Here is an 18,040-nt window from a genome sequence, read left to right as displayed (position 1 = left end):
TCGGCCACCCCTGCAGCTGTACGGGGGCATAAACAGCTCCATCCCTTTTATAATCTGCCGCTGTTAGAGCGCACTGTCTAAAAGAGCCTTCTGCAGGGTGCAAAGGAATCCGATGAACACAATAAATAATTTTGGATTGTAGAGGAGAGAGGGCGCTTTATCCTGCCCCGAGGAGCTTACAATCGACGATGTCACAAGGTGTGTGAGTCTTGACAACCGAGAAGGAGCCGAGAAGGGCGAAGCACAAGAAATGAGATGTGTTCCAAGACCACATTTGAGCTGCAGAAAGGGCTTATGCCCAAACCGTAACGGAGATTATTTGGAGAGGGAGTTCACCGGGCAGGAGGGGGCTATGCTTTTTTCTCTGCATCCTCCTCTCCTTTCCCAAGGCTTGTCTGTGCTTGTAGTTCCCCCCTTGATTTCTCCAGTCGGTGACCTGATACCTTGTTTTGTTTTTGCAGAAGAAAAGCCAACGCAGAACTTGTTTCGTGACAGACATGTGGAAAAACCTGCAGAGAGCTCTTTGGCAGAGGGAGTTTCCCCCCTGGCTAGGACACCTCAGAGCTTTTCCACATCTGTTCCTACCCCTTTCTGGTTGAACGACATGCAGACCGGTTGTAATCTGAGGAAGATGCTGGGGGTGGGGGGGGGGTCCCCCGGGCTTAAATCCTCAAAAGTATTTCTCCCTCAAAGGAAATAAAATATATCGAACACCCCCCCAGAACCCCTTCCCATGAAATCGGAACTGACCAGCCATGTAATAGTTATCATGTTAATGTTTAGCCCAGGGGTAGTCAAACTGCGGCCCTCCAGATGTCCATGGACTACAATTCCCATGAGCCCCTGCCAGCGAACGCTGGCAGGGACTCTTGGGAATTGTAGTCCATGGACATCTGGAGGGCCGCAGTTTGACTACCCCTGGTTTAGCCAATCACTGACCCACTGATATTACAATTTATTTGTTTATTTTATTATTTGGATTTATATAGCCACGAACTGGCTCGTGGCAGTTTACAGGTATGTAAAATACAGATCCGATCCGTAAAACAACAATGTCAAGAGTATAAAACAACCCCCGGCGTTAAAATATAACTCTAAAACTCTACAATTTTACAGATGGCGGTAATAATTAACAACCAACTCATTCCCCACACAGGGAACCATTGGGCCGGTCTAAAATCAGGCAGATCTCAATAATAAAAATAATAATAAAAAACGGAGATGATATCAGAAGGGATTGATCACCTCACGGCTCAGGCACAGTCTAATACCGGCCCTAAACCCGCTAAGGGGAGGGGGGGGACCCAGTCTTAGCCCAGGATCACCACGGAGCCTCAACCAAACGCCTGGTGGAAGAGCTCCATCTTGCAGGCCCTGCGGGACTCAAACAGTTCTGTCAGGGCCCACAGCTCTTCAGGGAGCTCATTCCACCAGGCAGGGGCCAGGACAGAAAAGACCCTGGTTCTACCCACAGCGCAAAGAGCGAAGTGATGTTATATTAGACTGAGTTATGCTGTACTTATTCTATGATCTCTCACGTTCTCTGTAAACCAGCCTGAGCCACAGGGGAGGGAAAGAAATAAAATAAATAAATCATAGTTTTAAAAATGCAAAGGCTGCCATATAGAGGATGGAGCAGAGTTGTTCTCCCTTGCCCCAGAGGGATGGACCAGAACCAATGGGATGAAATTGAGTCAAAAGAAATTCCATCTAAACATCCGGAAGAAGTTCCTGACAGTGAGAGCGGTTTCTCAGTGGAACAGGCTTCCTCGGGAGGTGTTGGGTTCTCCATCTTTGGAGATTTCTAAACAGAGGCTGGAGAGCCATCTGATGGAGAGGCTGATTCTGTGAAGGCTCAAGGGGGTGGCAGGTGACAGTGGGTGACCGATAGGTTGTGAGTGTCCTGCATAGTGCAGAGGTCAGACTAGATGACTCAGGAGGACCCTTCCAACTCTGTGATTCTATGAAATCACCTGGGCTCCTACCTCATGGTGTGTCTCTCTGTGCAGACTGTCAGGATATCTTGACAGCTCCATGCACCCCTCTGCATCTCCCATTTAGGGCGGCCAACTCTAGGCTGGGAGAATCCTAGAGAATTGGAGGTAAAGAAGAAGAGCTGTTTTTTATATCCCGCTTTCACTGCCTGAAGGAGTCTCAAAGGAGTTTACAATCTCCTTCCCTTCCTCTCCTCACAATAGACACCCTGTGAGGCGGGTAGATTTGAGAGACTCTTAGAGAACTGGGACTGGCCCAAGGTCACATGTGGAGGAGGAGGGGGGAATCAAACCCAATTCTCACTTAACCAGGGCACCAAGCTGGCTCTTTGAGGAGGGGATGAGCCCCAATCGGGTATAACACCATGGATTCTACCCTCCAAAGTAGCCATTTTCTCCTGGAGGACCAATCTCTGACATCTGGAGATCAGTTTTAATTCCAGGCAACCTCCAGGCGCCACCTGAAGACTGGCTACCGTATTTGTTACAGGGCCCGATTTTGATCCAGCTGGCAGTATAAGTGCCTCAGGAATGGATGGCAACAGATTCAGGGCATTCTCCTGCATAGAAAAACTCCCTGCAAGTTGAGAACCAGCTTGGCAAGCAAAGAAAGGTGCTAGTTTTCTGTTGACGGGGAATTTTATTACCTTATTTAATTTGCTTATTTTAAGACATTTGTAAACCCCTTTTCTTCATTACTGAGCTCAAGGCAGCTGACAACGTGGTAGAAACAAATAAAATACAATACATTTGATTTGTAGAAACAAAAATTCCAAATCAGAAATGCAGGACTGCTAGTAAATATAACCAAAGGTAGGCTGAAGTCAACCAGACTCTAGCTGCTTCCAGAAGACAGATGGGGGGGGGAGCCAAATACATCTCCCTGGGGAGGTTGATCCATAACCGTGGGGCTGCCCCCCAAAAGGCCCTGTCTTGTGTGCCTTTTGGGAAAAGATGGCCCTTTGGGCTCTCTGCCATCTGATTGTTCCCACGTGTGTAGCATGGCCAGGAGAGGCTCATGGGATTTGATTTGCCACGTAAAGCATGGAAGGCGGCTAATAGAATACAAACAGGCTGTGACAGTTGTGCAGACCTGCTGTTTAAATGGGGCAAAATCCCGTGTGATTTTTCCATCTGTCACTGGAATGTGAATGTCGTACTTTCCAGGGAGATGTGACAGAGCTCTTTTTACACTCCCAGAGTGTGAGCCAGCATGGAGTAGTGGTTAAGAGCAGTGGACTCCAATCTGGAGAACTGGGCTTGATTCCCCACTGGAATCTGGATGACTTTCAGTCAGTCACAGTTTTTTTAGAGCTGTTGTCTCAGAGCAGTTCTCTTAGAGCTCTCAGCTCCATCTACCTCACAGAGTGTCTGTTGTGTGAACCTTGGATCCACATGTTACAAAGCCCTTCTGTCCCCAAGTGAGAACTTTTAGGCAGAAGCAGTCAGGGGATTTCCCTCTTGGAACTTCACTGACATCCAACAGGGTGAAGTGGTTACACCTGGCCTAGAATCTAAAAGACCCAGGTTCAAATCCCGACTCATGTCATGGAAGCTTCCAGGGTGACCCTGGTCTGGCCGCATCCTCTCCACCTGCTGTGCATTGTGATGCTGAAAGAAGCTGTGAGGTGAGGACAGAGAACGACTTCAGCAGGTTGCTTGTGGGCCTGATTTTGTGAGGAAACTACCGTGTTTGGCAAAGACAGGTATCCTTCATGCGACAGAGAGGCATGATTAACTCCCTTGAGGAAACGTGCATGCATTGGTGGCTTCTAGGGCTGCCAACTCCAGGGCAGGAAATTCCTGAATATTTAGGGGTTCTGCCTGGAGGGGAACACACCTTAGCCAGGTGTAATGCCAGAGAGCCTAATTTAAATGCCGTCCTCCATCCAATGAGCTCACAGCTGTATACCTGAGCCTCCAGTCCTCCATTTCCACCTCACAACAACCTTGTGAGGCTGGGAACGGAAAACTTGCCCCTGAGTTCGCCCAGATAACTTTGTTGCTGAGCGGAGATTTGAACCCAAGTCCACCTGTAAGATGTCTGACTATCCTTGCCTAGTTTTACTTGGCAAAACTTTTGCATGTGCTCGAATACCGGCAAAGTGGGGGGGGGGGGGGTGGGTGGGCTGGCTGGCTGTGGCTCCTTAAATAGTCCCCACTACAATTTCAAGACCTTTCTGTGCTTCAAACCGACCTCAGCCCTTGAAGCCCCCCCCCCCATCCAGAAGCCCCCCTGGCTGAGAGTCCCCTCCCTTTGAAACAGGGCTCCTTTCTCCCCTTTGGCCCCACGGAGAACAACCACGGAATCCGAGGGGGAAGGGCGAGAGATCCAGTTCATGTGTTAGCATTTAGGGAAATGCAGGCAGACCCCCGCCGGCCCCTCTGATTTGGCAGGCAAACAGCTGCCTTACTGTAAGACAAACCCCCCAAAGGCCGGCTGGAGTGGAAAAAATGCCAGGCCGCACCTCAGCTCGCTCGACCCGGTGGCGTCCAAGCTAAACAAAAAGCCAGGCTCCCAGACGGAACCGGTTAAAGGCTGAGCCGGGGAAATTGCAGCTCCTTTAGAAAGGGGCCTCGGGAAGGCGCTGGGACGGATTGAGATCTCCGGTGGCTGCAAGCAAACTTCCTAGTAGCTGTTTACTGGAGGGGGTGTCCCTTCGAGTTAGGGTTTTCAGCATACAGGTGAGGCCTGGAGCTCTCATGAACACACAAAGCTGCCTTCAACTGACTCAGGTCGACTCCGGGCCTCTGCCAAAGACAGAAGAACGTGAGAGAAGCCATGTTGGATCAGGCCAATGGTCCATCCAAGCTAACACTCTGTGTCCCATAAGAACACGAGAGACACATTGGCTGGGTTTTCCTTCTGCTCCTGGTAAATCCCCCCATTCCCCACAGGAGGGGCCTGACAACTGTACTATGGAAGAGGGCTGCAGTGCAGGATTGGCCGCAAGAGCCCTTGCACCGGTGTGGATCATGACGCCGTGCTGTGGCAGGTAAACTCCCAGGGTGGTGCACCAACCAGGGGAACCATGCAGCATAGTACACCATGCAGGATAGTGCACCATGCAAATTCTTGCACTGAATAAGTGCTTGTTAGGGGCAGGTGGGAAGTGTGATGATGGGAAGAACAATATCCATCAGAACGATAGGGGTTCCTGTCCCTGCGAGACCGGAGTCCATAACAGCAGAAGAAATGAACCAATGTAATCACAGCCAATTTAGTGCAGGAGTTACAATGCTAGACAAGACCTGGAAGGAGACCCGTGTTAGAATCCCAGCTCTGAGGATTGCTGCGAGGATAAAAAAGAGTGGAGATCCTTTTCCACCTTTCCTGACCTCCTTGAGGGAAGCGTAAGGTGAAAATGTGAAGCACAGAGAGGCGCAGGAGGCAAGTCCAAGGGGCTGCACTCAGGCAAAATATGACTGACTCAGAATCACACTGCCCGAGTGCCACGACATCTCTCTTCCACATTTCTGTCTCCTCCTTCCTCCAGTGCAGAAGACCTCGTTTAATCCTCTCAACAACCCTGCAAGGTAGGTCAGATGATTATTTATTTATTATTTATCATACGTCGTGTGTAATGCAGCCAAGAGATGCGAGGATTGTCTGGCTGCCAGGCAAGGGATATTTGGAAGTGGTTTGCTAATGTCTCTAGTGTTCCTTGGAGGTCTCCCATCCAACTACTAGCCCAGGTCAGCCCTGCTTAGCTTTGGAGGTCTGAAAAGACTGGGCTTGCCTGAACTATCCAGGACAGGACAGGTTAGATGAGAGAGAGAGAGAGAGAGAAAGATAGAGAGGCAGTCTTCAAGCAAAGGTTGGATACACACTTTTCTTGGATGCTTTAGGATGCTTAGGGCTGATCCTGCGTTGAGCAGGGGGTTGGACTAGATGGCCTCTATGGCCCCTTCCAACTCTATGATTCTATGGGCCCGAAGCCAAGCAGTAACTTTCCACGCTGCACAGAAACTGGAACCCAGCTCCTCTATATCCCACTTGACCGCTTTAACTGCGTCCTCGTGCTGGTCTCGCAAAGGCGGAGTCAGTGGCTAGAAGAGCGAGCCGGGAAACCATCAATTCCAGAATGAATAGCTGCTCAGACTCGGTTCCAAACTGTATAATACAAGGCGAAACATACTTTACAGGGATTAAACAAAGTTTGAGTCCAGTGGATGAGTCAAGAAATGATCAAGTCCACGAGGTTGCTTCCGCCTGCGTCAAAGTGCTGTGGGAAGACTTCTTGAGAATCAGACTGCCCTTGAACCCTGGCCTTCTCCTCTACAGTATGTACATCCATGGCGCTCAAAGTGATACGAAGTCACCTAAGGCAGATGCCGACACCCAAGAATTCTGAGCTGATGGCTGCGGCCTTTCGACAGCATCTCCCCTCGATCCTCATTGGTAGGAGAGGAAGTCAATAAACCGTTGGGGGATTTGCAGCTGGGCGATTCTCTCCAGGGCCCGCTGGCCGAAGGCTCTACGGAGGCTGAGGCGGCACAGCTGGGACAGCGTCAGGGGAGTACCTGCAAAAGAGAAAGGGGGAGACAGGAAAGATAGCTGGCGGACTCAAGCCTGCTTTTTTTGAACGGTCCCAAGCAGACGGTGCGGATGCCCGGTCTCTCCCACCTGCCCGGAAAATCCATTTTGCTGTAATCCACCCTCAGTCTCAGCAGAAAGGGTGGAAAATACACAGAGATGAAACGTAACAAGGAAACCCTGCAGAGCTAGGGTAATGCAACAATTTAGCCAGGAACCCCCCCCCCCCTGCCTCCAGTCTCCTCTCCTCTCAGCCCTGATTCTATCTGTGGATTTCAGATTCGGGCCTCTATTACCAGTCTAATTTTGTAGTCCGCCTTTCCTCTAAGGCAGGGGTAGTCAACCTGTGGTCCTCCAGATATCCATGGACTACAATTCCCATGAGCCCCTGCCAGCGTTCGCTGGCAGGGGCTCATGGGAATTGTAGTCCGTGGACATCTGGAGGACCACAGGTTGACTACCCCTGCTCTAAGGAACTCGAAGAGCCGTGGCCAGCATGGTTATCTTTGCCCCTTTCGTATCCTCAGAACAAGCCTGCAAGGCGGGCTAGGTTGACGGGAAACTGCAGGAATATACAAGATCGACTGTGCTTAAATACAGAGAGGTGACTGGAAAACCCTGCCAGCTGAGCAAGATAACTTTTGCTTATATATTCCTACTGTTATGATGGTCAGTTTTTAGTCTGACGAAGAGTGCTTGCACTTGAAAACTCATGCCTTAAATAAATCTTTGTTGGTCTTAAAGGTGCCTGACTGGACTCTGATTTTATTGTGCTACTTCAGACCAACACGGCTACTCATTCGAATCTAGCTTAGCAAGGTTAGGGACCTCCCCTTATTCACAGCTGTTCCTTTCCTGTCTCTGATTGGCATCCTGAGACATAAGGACAGAAGAGAAGCCATGTTGGACCAAGCCAATGGCCCATCCAGTCCAACCCTCTGTGGCCAAAACCCAGTGGTCCTCAGGAGGTCCACCAGTGGGGCCAGAACTCCAGAAGCCCTCCCACTGTTGCCCCCCAAGCACTGAGAGTACACAGCATCCCTGCCCCAGAGAGAGTGTTTCACCTATACCTTGGGGCCAATAGTCTCCAATGGGCATATGCTCCATGCGTATAAAACCATAACAAGCAACTGAGTAAAGCGTGACTGCAGATTCAGACACATTCAAGTATATAATAACCCACCCCAAGGAAGCGCCAGGAGTCACCCGCCACTCACTTTCATAATGGTCAAAGCACTTGAGAGTGGGGCTGCTGCCGCGACTGTAATCAGAGGGTTTCTTCCCTCGATTGTCCCGGGCATAGAGATTCCCTCCGAATTCCACCAGCATCTCCACCAGGTCAGCATTCTTCACTTTGGCGGCGTGGTGGAGGGCGGTCTCGTGAAGCTTGGCGGCGTTCACGTTGGCACCTGGCGACGGGGGGGAAACGAGAAGGAACGGGGAATTTGCCAGAGAACCCCAAAACCTCTGTTCCTCGTGCATCTTTTCAGAATGTGAACCTAGCTCAGGCTCCTTTGGAATTCTCCCTGTGGGCTCCTTTGGAATTCTGACACAGGGCAGTGTGTGCAACCACAACATGGCTGCCGCAGGGGGTGGAGCCAAGCACAAAATGGCTGCCGCAGGAGGCGGAACAAAGTACAAAATGTCTGCAGAAAAAGGTGGATCCAATCAGGTACTAAGATAATGTGTAACTCTAATAATCACTCTTTTTAGGCCAAAGCTCTGCTTAAGAAGAGGGTGGATTATTAAATGAACATATTTCGGCAAAACATTTTCTTGCTTGCATACAACTTAGCTTTAGTCATGCAGGGAAGATTCTTGCGTGTCTCTGAGGTAGCTGCCCTAGCAATATTTTCTGAATCCACAAAGCAGATAAAATACTTAGTTGCATAAAGTTCCAGCAGGTTTCACTTCACTTTCTACAAACACTTGGCAGGGGTCAGTGGGTAGTAAAACACGTTATTTCTGTAACCCTTCTGTAAGTTTTATAAATTACTGGTAAAATAATAATGTTTTTAAAAACGATGTACTGGTTTTTATTCCAGCCCATATTTTCATGAACTAGTCTCTGGCAGGGGCTCATGGGGATTGTAGTCCATGAACATCTGGAGGGTCGCAGTTTGACCATCCCTGGGCTATAGCCTTCTTGTTAGACAGTGTTGGTTCTAGCTGGTGAAAGCTTGCATTCAAATAAAAAGTGAGTTAATCTTTAAGTTGCCCCCTAGGGCCCGGTTTATAATGTAACCTCGTTTCAGTGTTTGCGACAGCAGGTCCCTGGCTTGGACTCTCCCTTTCCCAAAACGGCATCCAATTCCAGGTTGCGGCATTTGCCCAAACTCTTTTCCTGTTTGAATTCAGCAAGCAAACAACTCAGAACTCATCTGTTGCTGTGTTTGCCGTACAGTTCATGTTTTGCCTCGGAGTTCATTGGCCTCTTTGTGTGGACCAAAGGAGATCTCATGAGTCAGTGGTGGTCAGCCCATGGGCAACAAGGACAGCTGCTCTGGGATCTGTCCTGGGGGGCCCACCTGCCCACGGCCCCACCTGCCCACGGCCCCACCCTCCTCAACAGAAAGGAGAAGAGAAAAAAAATAGAACGCTCCAAATTTTGGGGAGGGGCTCGGTGGGAGAACCTCAGCTTGGCATGCAGAAGGTCTCGGTTCAATCCCTGGCACCACATCCAGCGAAAAGGATCAGATGGCCAAAAATCTCCACCTGCCACCTTGGAAAACTGCTGCTAGTCTGAGTGAACAACACTGACGTTCATGGGTCTGTGGTCTGATTGGAAGCTAAATATGAGCAGACCGTGTGATGCACAGGAAAAGAAGGCAAATGCAGAACTGGGCTGTATCAACAGAGGCATCACTTCGAAAGTACAAGATGTCCTAGTCCCTCTGTATGCCGCATTGGCCAGTCCCCACCTGGGGTCCTGGGTGCAGTTCTGGAGGCCCCATTTCAAAAGGGGGGTGGACAAAATGGAGAAGGGACAGAGGAGAGCAATGAGGATGATCCGGACCTGGAGACCAAGCCCTGGGAAGAAAGGCTGAGGGACTTGGGAATGTTCAGCCTGGAGAAGAGAAGGTTAAGAGGGGACAGGATGGCTCTCTGGAAGGATGTGAAAGGTTGTCACTTGGAGGAGGGCTGGGAGATGTTCCTGTGGGCAGCAGAGGAGAAGACTGCAATAATAGGCTACAAGACTCACTGGTACTGGATAGATATAAGGAATTTTTTCCCCACAGTCAGAGTAGTTCAGCAATGGAATTGGCTGCCCATGTAGCAGCTGGAGAGGTCCTTTTCCTGGATGCTTGAGGCTGATTCTGCACTGAGCAGGGGGTGGGACTCGATGGCCCTTCCAACGTTATGATTCTAGGATTCAGTTCAGCACAGCTTCCCCGACCTGCCCAGGGCTCAGGCAGCTGGCTGCTGCTGGTGGCTCCCTCCTGGCTCATACAGGGCAAAGGTGCCCATTGTCTGGTCGAAGCAGAAGAGGCTGACCAGAGGAGAGGAGGGGACCCTACCTTATTATCATCTCCTGACTACCTTGCATTTTTCTGACCCAGCGAGAAAGGCAGACAAGCGAACCATGACTAAAGTGAACCTGACCGTGGCAGCAACCTGTCCAGAACACGGCCTCTGGTTAATATCTTTGCTTCTGGTCACAGACAATAATCATTAAAGAAGGTCCTCTTCGTCGAGAAATGACCTTTGTAAGAAAAGATTCTCCCGCTTGTAAGGTCAGGAGTCAGTCCGTAAGGTTGTTTCTTTAACCACCGAGGAAGGGGCCAAGGGGCCAACAGGGGAGATTTTGGATCGCCGCTGTACCACTGGATTTATTTATTTATTTATATTTTGAGCCCCGTCTTCGAAAACACAAAGCGTAAACTTTAAATTACGCGAATTTAATTCTACGTCTGAGCTTTAGAAGTCCTTAATAGAGAGTATGACCAGGGTCAACATCTGTTTTTTCAATCTACTTTGCAATAAATACTTGTCTATTTTTGTAAATCTCTCAATATGTAATGAAAAAAAAGAAGGAAGCGTTGGTTTTTATACCCTGTTTTTCTCTACCCGAAGGTGTCTCAAAGTGGCTGACAATCACCTTCCCTTCCTCTCCCCACAACAGAAACCCTGTGAGGGAAGGGAGGCTAAGAGAGCCCTGACAGGAGTGCTCTGTGAGAATAGCACCATCAGGACTGTGACTGGCCCAAGGTCACTCAGCTGGCTGCATGCGGAGGAGGAGCAGGGAATCAAACCCGGCTTGTCAGATTAGAAGCCACCACTCTTAACCATGACACCAGGCTGTTTTTACTTGAGTAATGGAAGTACTGGGCCTATATCAGGGGTAGTCAAACTGCGGCCCTCCAGATGTCCATGGACTACAATTCCCAGAAGCCCCTGCCAGCAGGGGCTTCTGGGAATTGTAGTCTATGGACATCTGGAGGGCCGCAGTTTGACTACCCCTGGCCTATACATTCAGACCTTCTCAGCCTTATTTAGGTCCTTAATTCAGTTCAATCCCCCTGGCATTTCTTTTGCCTTCCTCTGAGCATACATCAGGGGTCACGGGGGGAGGTAGCTGTGAATTTCCTGCACTGGCCAGGGGGTTTGTATTAGATGACTCGGGAAGCCCAGCTCTACGCTTCCACGTTTCTGAGCCTGTGACAGAAGAAAAAAGCTTGCTTGCCCAAGTCCCACACCTGCATTCAGCAGCAGCTTCACACAATCCAGGTGCTCCCTGGCGCAGGCCACGTGCAAAGCAGTCCCAAAGTGGCAGTCGTGGGCTTCCAGGTTCGCTCCCACTTCGATCAGAAGCCGGACGCAAGCAGCACTGCCTGGAGCAAGGAAGAAGAAAAAGAAGAGTGGGTTTTCAGACCCCACTTTTCTCTACCGGAAGGAGTCTCAAATCGGCTGACCATCGCCTTCCCTTCCTCTCCCCGCAACAGGCACCCTGCGAGGTAGTTGAGGCTGAGAGAGCTCTGTGAGAACTGCTCTGTGAGAACAGAACCATCAGGACTGTGAGGAGCCCAAGGTCACCCAGCTGGCTGCATGTGGAGGAGCAGGGAATCAAACCCGGTTCGCCAGGTTCGAAGCTGCTGCTCTCAACCACCGTCAACGTATCCAACCCACGGGGGCCGTCAGTATGCTGTAGCTCAGGGATCCTCAACCTGTGGTCCTCCAGATGTCCGTGGGCTGCAATTCCCATGAGCCCCTGCCAGCATTTGCAGGCAAGGGGCTCATGGGAATTGTAGTCCATGAACATCTGGAGGACCACAGGTTGAGGATCCCTGCTGTAGCTGAACTGATGTTCTCACCATTGTTCTTCTGTTCCATTATATTGTTCTCTTGTTATCTCTGTATTGTTATTGTTTATAACTACTGAGTTACCTGTATTGTTTCCTTGTTTTATGGAAACTGCCCTGAGTCTCAGGGAAGGGCGGTATATAAATATATAATAAATAAATACATAAATACGTAAATAAATAAATAAACCACTACACCATGCTGAGGAGACCTGAGTCAACAGAGATCGCCAAGATCTTTTCGGCCAGGTTCCCCCAGCAGCCAGGCCTGGAAGTTTCAACCTTACGGTCCCTGCCTTTACGCACCATTCTTCTGTCTCTGGTGCATTGATTCTGCAGCTGCAACCCCAATAATGCAGTTTTCTTAATTCAGGTGGGAACGTCCATTGCGACATGTGTGTGTGTAGGTGTTCTTGGTTTTTCTCTTGGTCCTCGAATGGGGATATTGGAGAGTCCCCAGAAATTTGTGCCATTCTAGTGGAAGACGCTCTCAAGCGAGAACAGAGTCCGGCGGGACCTCGGGCGGTTCCGCACAGTTTGTACAACAGAGCTGTCCCACCAGGCCGAGAGTGGAGGCCCAGAGCAGCACCTATGAATAAAACTGATCTCCCTACAGAAATATCCATCTGGAGAAATTAAAACCCGCCCTCTCCCCCTTCTGCCGCTGAAAGGTTAGAAGTAGGCATCGAAGGGCAGAGCTGTTTAGCTGTTAAGATTTTAATTCTTTGTTTCAGAGGACATTTTTGCTTTTTTGTGTTCTGTTGTGTTATGCTGTTTGGCGTAACCCACCTTGAGTCCCCAGTTCTGGCTTTCTCAACAAAGGTTTCGGGAAACCCGGGAGTTTTTTGACGGCCCTGGAAGAGTGTCCCGAACGGGCGGGAGTTAAATTCTTTTTCATGTATTTTTAAAATTTGTTAAACTTTTATCAAGTGATGAGACCATATATAGTTGTGTTGAGCCCCCCCCCATCCCAAATAGTCACTGATGGATTTGGAGGGGGGGGGGAAGGCGTGTCCACAGCTCTGCTTCCCTACCATATTCTGCCTGATCGTACCACTTGCGGGGTTTTGCAAAGCCTGAATAATATTTCAGGAGTTTCTCAAAGGTAAAAAAGCTGAGAAAGGCTGAATTGGAGAAAGGACAGGTAAGAAACATAATAATAAATAAATAAAAATAATAATTCTGCTCTGGGAGATGCAAGGCATACTGGCTGGGAGGCCTGCCCCCCCCCCACTTACCATTCATGCAGGCCTCATGGAGGGGGGAGGCTGTGTAGAGGGGCGGGTTGACCTTTGCCCCGTGGGAGAGCAGGACTTTCACGCACTCAATGCTGCCGGAGGCACAGGCGTCGCAGAGCAGAGTGCTGCCGTCAATATTTCTGGCATCCACCTGTGTAGACAGGAAAGACCCATCACAGAGGTTGTAATGCCCCGAGGAGCTCTTTTCCAGGAGAGGCGAAGAAGTACCAATCGGACGTAGTTTGTCAAGTGCGTTATCTTTTCCTCTGATGAGGCAGGTTCAAGTCTGAGGCCATTTCTGCACACTGAAAAAAATAGCGTTATAGCAGCGGAATGGCCTAACGCTAAAAGTTATCGCGGCTTTGGCCATTCCTCACCTTCTGGCTCCTTCGCTTTCACCTGCCGCCTTTTTGTGCTTCCTACACTCCACACTGCCTGCTGGAAATGGCGGGAGAGAGCAACGCGCTTTACATGCACCTCTCTTCCGCATGCCAATCAATCCTGGCAACCAATCCCCTTTCTCAATGTTTTAATGGGCCCGTGATGCCCGCTAATTTTTTAAAAATTCAGTACTTCTATGCATCTAATCATCTATTTATATTTATATACCACCACTCTCAAATGTCTCGCGGCAGTTTACGAAGCCCATGAATACTATAAAATCCCATAAAATCACCCATTAAAACATAATTAGAACACAATATCAAGATGGCGGATTATAAATATATAACCCACTCCCCACCCCATTCAGCATGGGTCTATCACTCTCTATCTGGGAGTGAGGATCTCAATTGGATTCAGCTAGACGTCCACAGCTGACAGCGCTGGGCGCAGATCTGGCCTCAACCATATGCCTGGCAGAAGAGCTCCGTCTTGCAGGCCCCGTGAAAAGTTGACAAATCCCGCAGGAACTCATTCCACCAGGTAGGAGCCAGGGCCGATTTTCTAGTCCACAATACAGCCCTCTTTTTGATCGATCTCATGCTTCGTTTTTCTGAGCTTCTAAGATGCTACAGGGCTTCTATTTCATCTGGCTCTCCGACCCCTTCTTTTGCAACCACGCACCTGGGCTCCCGCGGCCAGCAGGAGTTCAACGCACTGCGTCTGGCCGCGCAGGCTGGCCTCATGGAGAGGTGTGATGGAGTCAAAGGTCACCAGGTTGACGCAGGCACCGTTGGCGATGAGCTGCTGCAGTTCCAGGATCTCTCCCCCACGAGCTGCTTCGTGAACCGGGGTCCTCTCAGCCCAGAAACCTGGGAAGGAAGGAAGGGGGACAGGGTGAGCATGCAATGCAGCCAGCACACTGATGGCCCTCAGTAGACGTCTTTCCCCACCACCTACCTAAAGGAGCTCAGAACATCATTCTGCCCTCCTCTGTTATCTCACAACAACCACCCTATGAGGTAGGCCAGGCCGAGAGTTTGTGATGGCCCAAGATCATCCAATTAGCTTCTGTAGCAGAACTGGGTCACCTAGGGTTCTAGTCCACCCATCTGTCCATTTTTAGAATTTGGATCCAGGGTGCTGGCTACAATGACAAAACAGCTGCCACAGAAGGTGGAACCGACCACAAAATGGCTGCCGCAGGAGGTGGAGTCAGCTACAAAATGGCTGCTTCAGGAGGTGGAGCCCCCCCCCACACACAGAAGAAACCCAAGGGCTGGGATGAAAGTTTTTAAAAATACAGTAGGAAAGAAGAATGAGAAAGAATAAAACCAACACTGTAGTGGCAGCTGCTGTTGAAACAACATTTCAACTGGCCATCCAATAACGTCAGACGTCCTGCTGGGCAAGTGTCCTACACGGCCCCACCCATTTAAAAAAGATAAGTGTTCAATGCCAAGAAAGATGTCAGCAGGCAATATGGTCATGAGCAGGGGTAGTCAACCTGTGGTCCTCCAGATGTTCGTGAACTACAATTCCCATGAGCCCCTGCCAGCATTTGCTGGCAGGGGCTCATGGGAATTGTAGTTCACGAACATCTGGAGGACCACAGGTAGACCACCCCTGCCCATGGGTACCACGCTGAGGACCCCTCCTCTATCCCACGCCACAGAAAGCAGAAGATTCGTTGCACCGCACTTAGCCGGCATGTTGCTACAGTGTGCATCAAGCAGCTGGGGGAAAAAACATGTTCAAAATGGGAGACGCAAACGAATGGTGAAATCAACCTTTAAAATAGCCCTCATGTTACTTTGCCAGGGGCCTAGCGTTTTATTCTGTCCAAGGCTGTTGGGGCAGGTGAATGAAAACAGTCGGCCACGGGAAGGCCGATCTCAGTGAATGATTTATTTTTGTTCTCTGGCCCAGATCCCAAGATCCCTGCCACAAGCTCCACGTGGTGGAGACTCATGGGGGAAAGGCAAACCAGGGCAAGAGAAAGGAGCCGGGGACTCCGACCCAAAGTCTGCTGTTTTGCACAGATCTGATAAACATGGGCGGGAGGGGGAGGAGAAACCCGGCAGGCACATCCAGCCACCGTCTATGCCTCTTAAACAGGCAATCGTGGAAGTCCAGCTGCAAAAGCCCCAAAAGCCCCCACGGGGGAGGGTGACCAAGGAAGGCTATGCCCGGCCTTCTCCACGTGGGGAAAAGGAGATTTGCAGGAATGGGCTGGATGGGGACGCAGTTTTGTGGGCTGGAGTCCAGTTTGATCTGCGGGTGGGTGGATAGATAAATGAGTGGGGGAGATGGCAGAGAGGAAAGAGGGACAAACAGACGGACAGACAATAGCCAATAGACAGGACACAGATAGACACCGTCAATATATGATAGGTAGGTAGGTAGGTAGATAGACAGGCAGGCAGACAGACAGATAGACAGGACACAGATAGAGACCGTCAATATATGATAGATAGATAGATAGATAGATAGATAGATAGATAGACAGACAGACAGACAGACAGACAGACAGACAGACAGACAGACAGACAGACAGACAGACAGACATTTTTATTTGTATATTTATTGCATGTGTGCTTTTGGTTAAGATGTGATCTACTCTGAGGCTCAGGAGATGGGGCAGAAAATAAATGAAGGCGGGGAAGGAAGGAAGGAAGGAAGGAAGGAAGGAAGGAAGGAAGGAAGGAAGGAACACAGAGGGAGGGAGGGAGGGAGGGAGAGAGGGAGGGAAAGCAGGCAGGCAAGCAAGCAAGTAGAGAGATAGAGAGGCTGGCAGACAGGCAGACAGGACAGACAAACAGACAGAGCTAGAGGGACAGGCAGACAGATAGGTGGACAGAGAAACAGACAAGACAGGATGAATAGAAACAGAGAGAGAGAGAGATGACAGGTAAATAAACAGAAGGCGCCATACCAGCCCGGCAGGCTTCTGATCCGGTGAAATGCAATTCTATGCAGACCTGCAAACTGCCCCAGGGGCTGCTGGCAAAAGATGCAATTGGCCAGAGGCTTTCCCCTGCGCCCCCTCCCCAAGCACCAGCCCCTCTATCCCTAGCCCCCCCCCCCCCCCCCAGTCCTTTCCCTTCTCTCCTGCTCGGCAGCCAAGACCCTCACTCACCAATCTCGCCCAGCAAGGAGCCACTGGCCATGGTCCTCTCCATGGCCAGCCTGCCTCGAACTACAAATCCCAGCAGCCCCCAGCCGCCGGGAGAGGAGGCGCGGGGCGGTTGCCAGTGCCTATTGTTCCAGGGCCTTGGGAAGCCCGGTGACGTCAGGGCACAGGATGCCGCAAAGGCTGCTGGGAGCCGTAGTTCGCCGCCCGGACTGAAACCAGAAGCAAAAATAGTCTGTAAAGGCGGCCAGTGTGTCAGGCTATACTGCGCAGGGGCTAAAACAAGGGTGGGCAAACTGTGCCTCTCCAGATGACCGTGGAGTACAATTACCATGAGCCCCTGCCAGCAGGGGCTCATGGTAATTGTAGTCCACGGTCATCTGGAGAGGCACAGCTCCTGGGTATTAAGCATACATTTTCCCTCCCTGCTTTTTCTTTCCTGCATGTTTTCCTTTCTGCACAGCTCTCGGATTAATGTAAGCTGTCCCTGGATAACTGTATTGGTTGCCAACTCTGGGTTGGGGAAAAACTGGAAACTTTGGAGGTGGAGCCGGCAGAAGGTGGAGTTTGGAGAGGGTATAATGGACTGAACACTCCAATTCTCAGCCATTTTCTCCAGGGGAACTGATCGCTGATTTATTTATTATATTTCTATACCGCCCTCCCTTTTGGCTCAGGGGGGTTTACACGTAACAGACGGAAATACATATAACAAGAAGAAGCACATATAACGAGAGAATTTGTAAATTAAACAAAATTAACAGTGACTTTAACTGATGGTAACTGTGTGTATAAGAACTAGATATCTATAAGATAACTATAAGAACTAGATAACTAGTGATTCCAGGGGAAGACCGTTGTGGGGTTCAGTTTATGGATGGGGGTTTTTGGGGGGCCGAGTAGACGTTGTTTTTGTCAGCCTCAACCAAATGCCTGGTGGAGGAGCTCCCTTTTGCAGGCCCTGCAGAACTGTGGAAGTTCAGGCAAGGCCCTGATCTCTTCCGGGAGCTCATTCCACCCGGCGGGGGCCAGGACGGAGAAAACTCCGGTCCCGGTTGAGGTCCAACGTGCTTCTTGGGGGCCAGGGATCACCAGCCAGTTAAAGGTGGCAGAGCGTGGGGCTCTTTGGGGGGAGTAGGCAGTGAGGTGGGCTCTCAGGTATGCTGGGCCCAGACCGCATATGGCCTTGATACCTGGAGATGAAATGCAATTCCAGGGGATCCCCAGGTTCCATGTGGAGGCTGGCATCCCCAACCTCAGTACAGAGTCTACCCTCAAAAGAAGCCATTTTCTCCAGAGGAACTGATCTACATAGCTTGGAGATCCCCAGCTGTTACCTGGACGTATTCTGGGTACGCTCAGAAGTGCTCTGCAGAACTTGGTGTTGTGGTTAAGAGCAGCAGCTACTAATCCGGCAAGCTGGGTTTGATTTCCCGGTCCTCCATCTGCAGCCAGCG

The 18,040-nt window shown here is 50.3% G+C and overlaps 1 protein-coding gene across 1 annotated transcript; it reads right to left on the bottom strand.

The window, feature by feature from the left end:
• Nucleotides 1-6,096: 6,096 nt before the first annotated feature.
• ASB13 (ankyrin repeat and SOCS box containing 13) lies at nt 6,097-16,730 on the bottom strand. The gene is made up of 6 exons (XM_077340375.1): nt 16,590-16,730; nt 14,135-14,322; nt 13,070-13,220; nt 11,229-11,363; nt 7,749-7,940; nt 6,097-6,518 (listed from the first exon to the last, which is right to left on the bottom strand). Exons 1-6 carry the CDS (start codon nt 16,630-16,632, stop codon nt 6,391-6,393), a joined length of 837 nt encoding a protein of 278 aa, XP_077196490.1. The 5' UTR covers nt 16,633-16,730; the 3' UTR covers nt 6,097-6,390.
• Between the last annotated feature and the right edge of the window lie 1,310 nt (nt 16,731-18,040).

Source organism: Paroedura picta, chromosome 5 (genome assembly GCF_049243985.1).
Source record: "Paroedura picta isolate Pp20150507F chromosome 5, Ppicta_v3.0, whole genome shotgun sequence".
Lineage (NCBI taxonomy): Eukaryota > Metazoa > Chordata > Lepidosauria > Squamata > Gekkonidae > Paroedura > Paroedura picta.
This window is presented reverse-complemented; position numbering and strand designations above follow the sequence as displayed.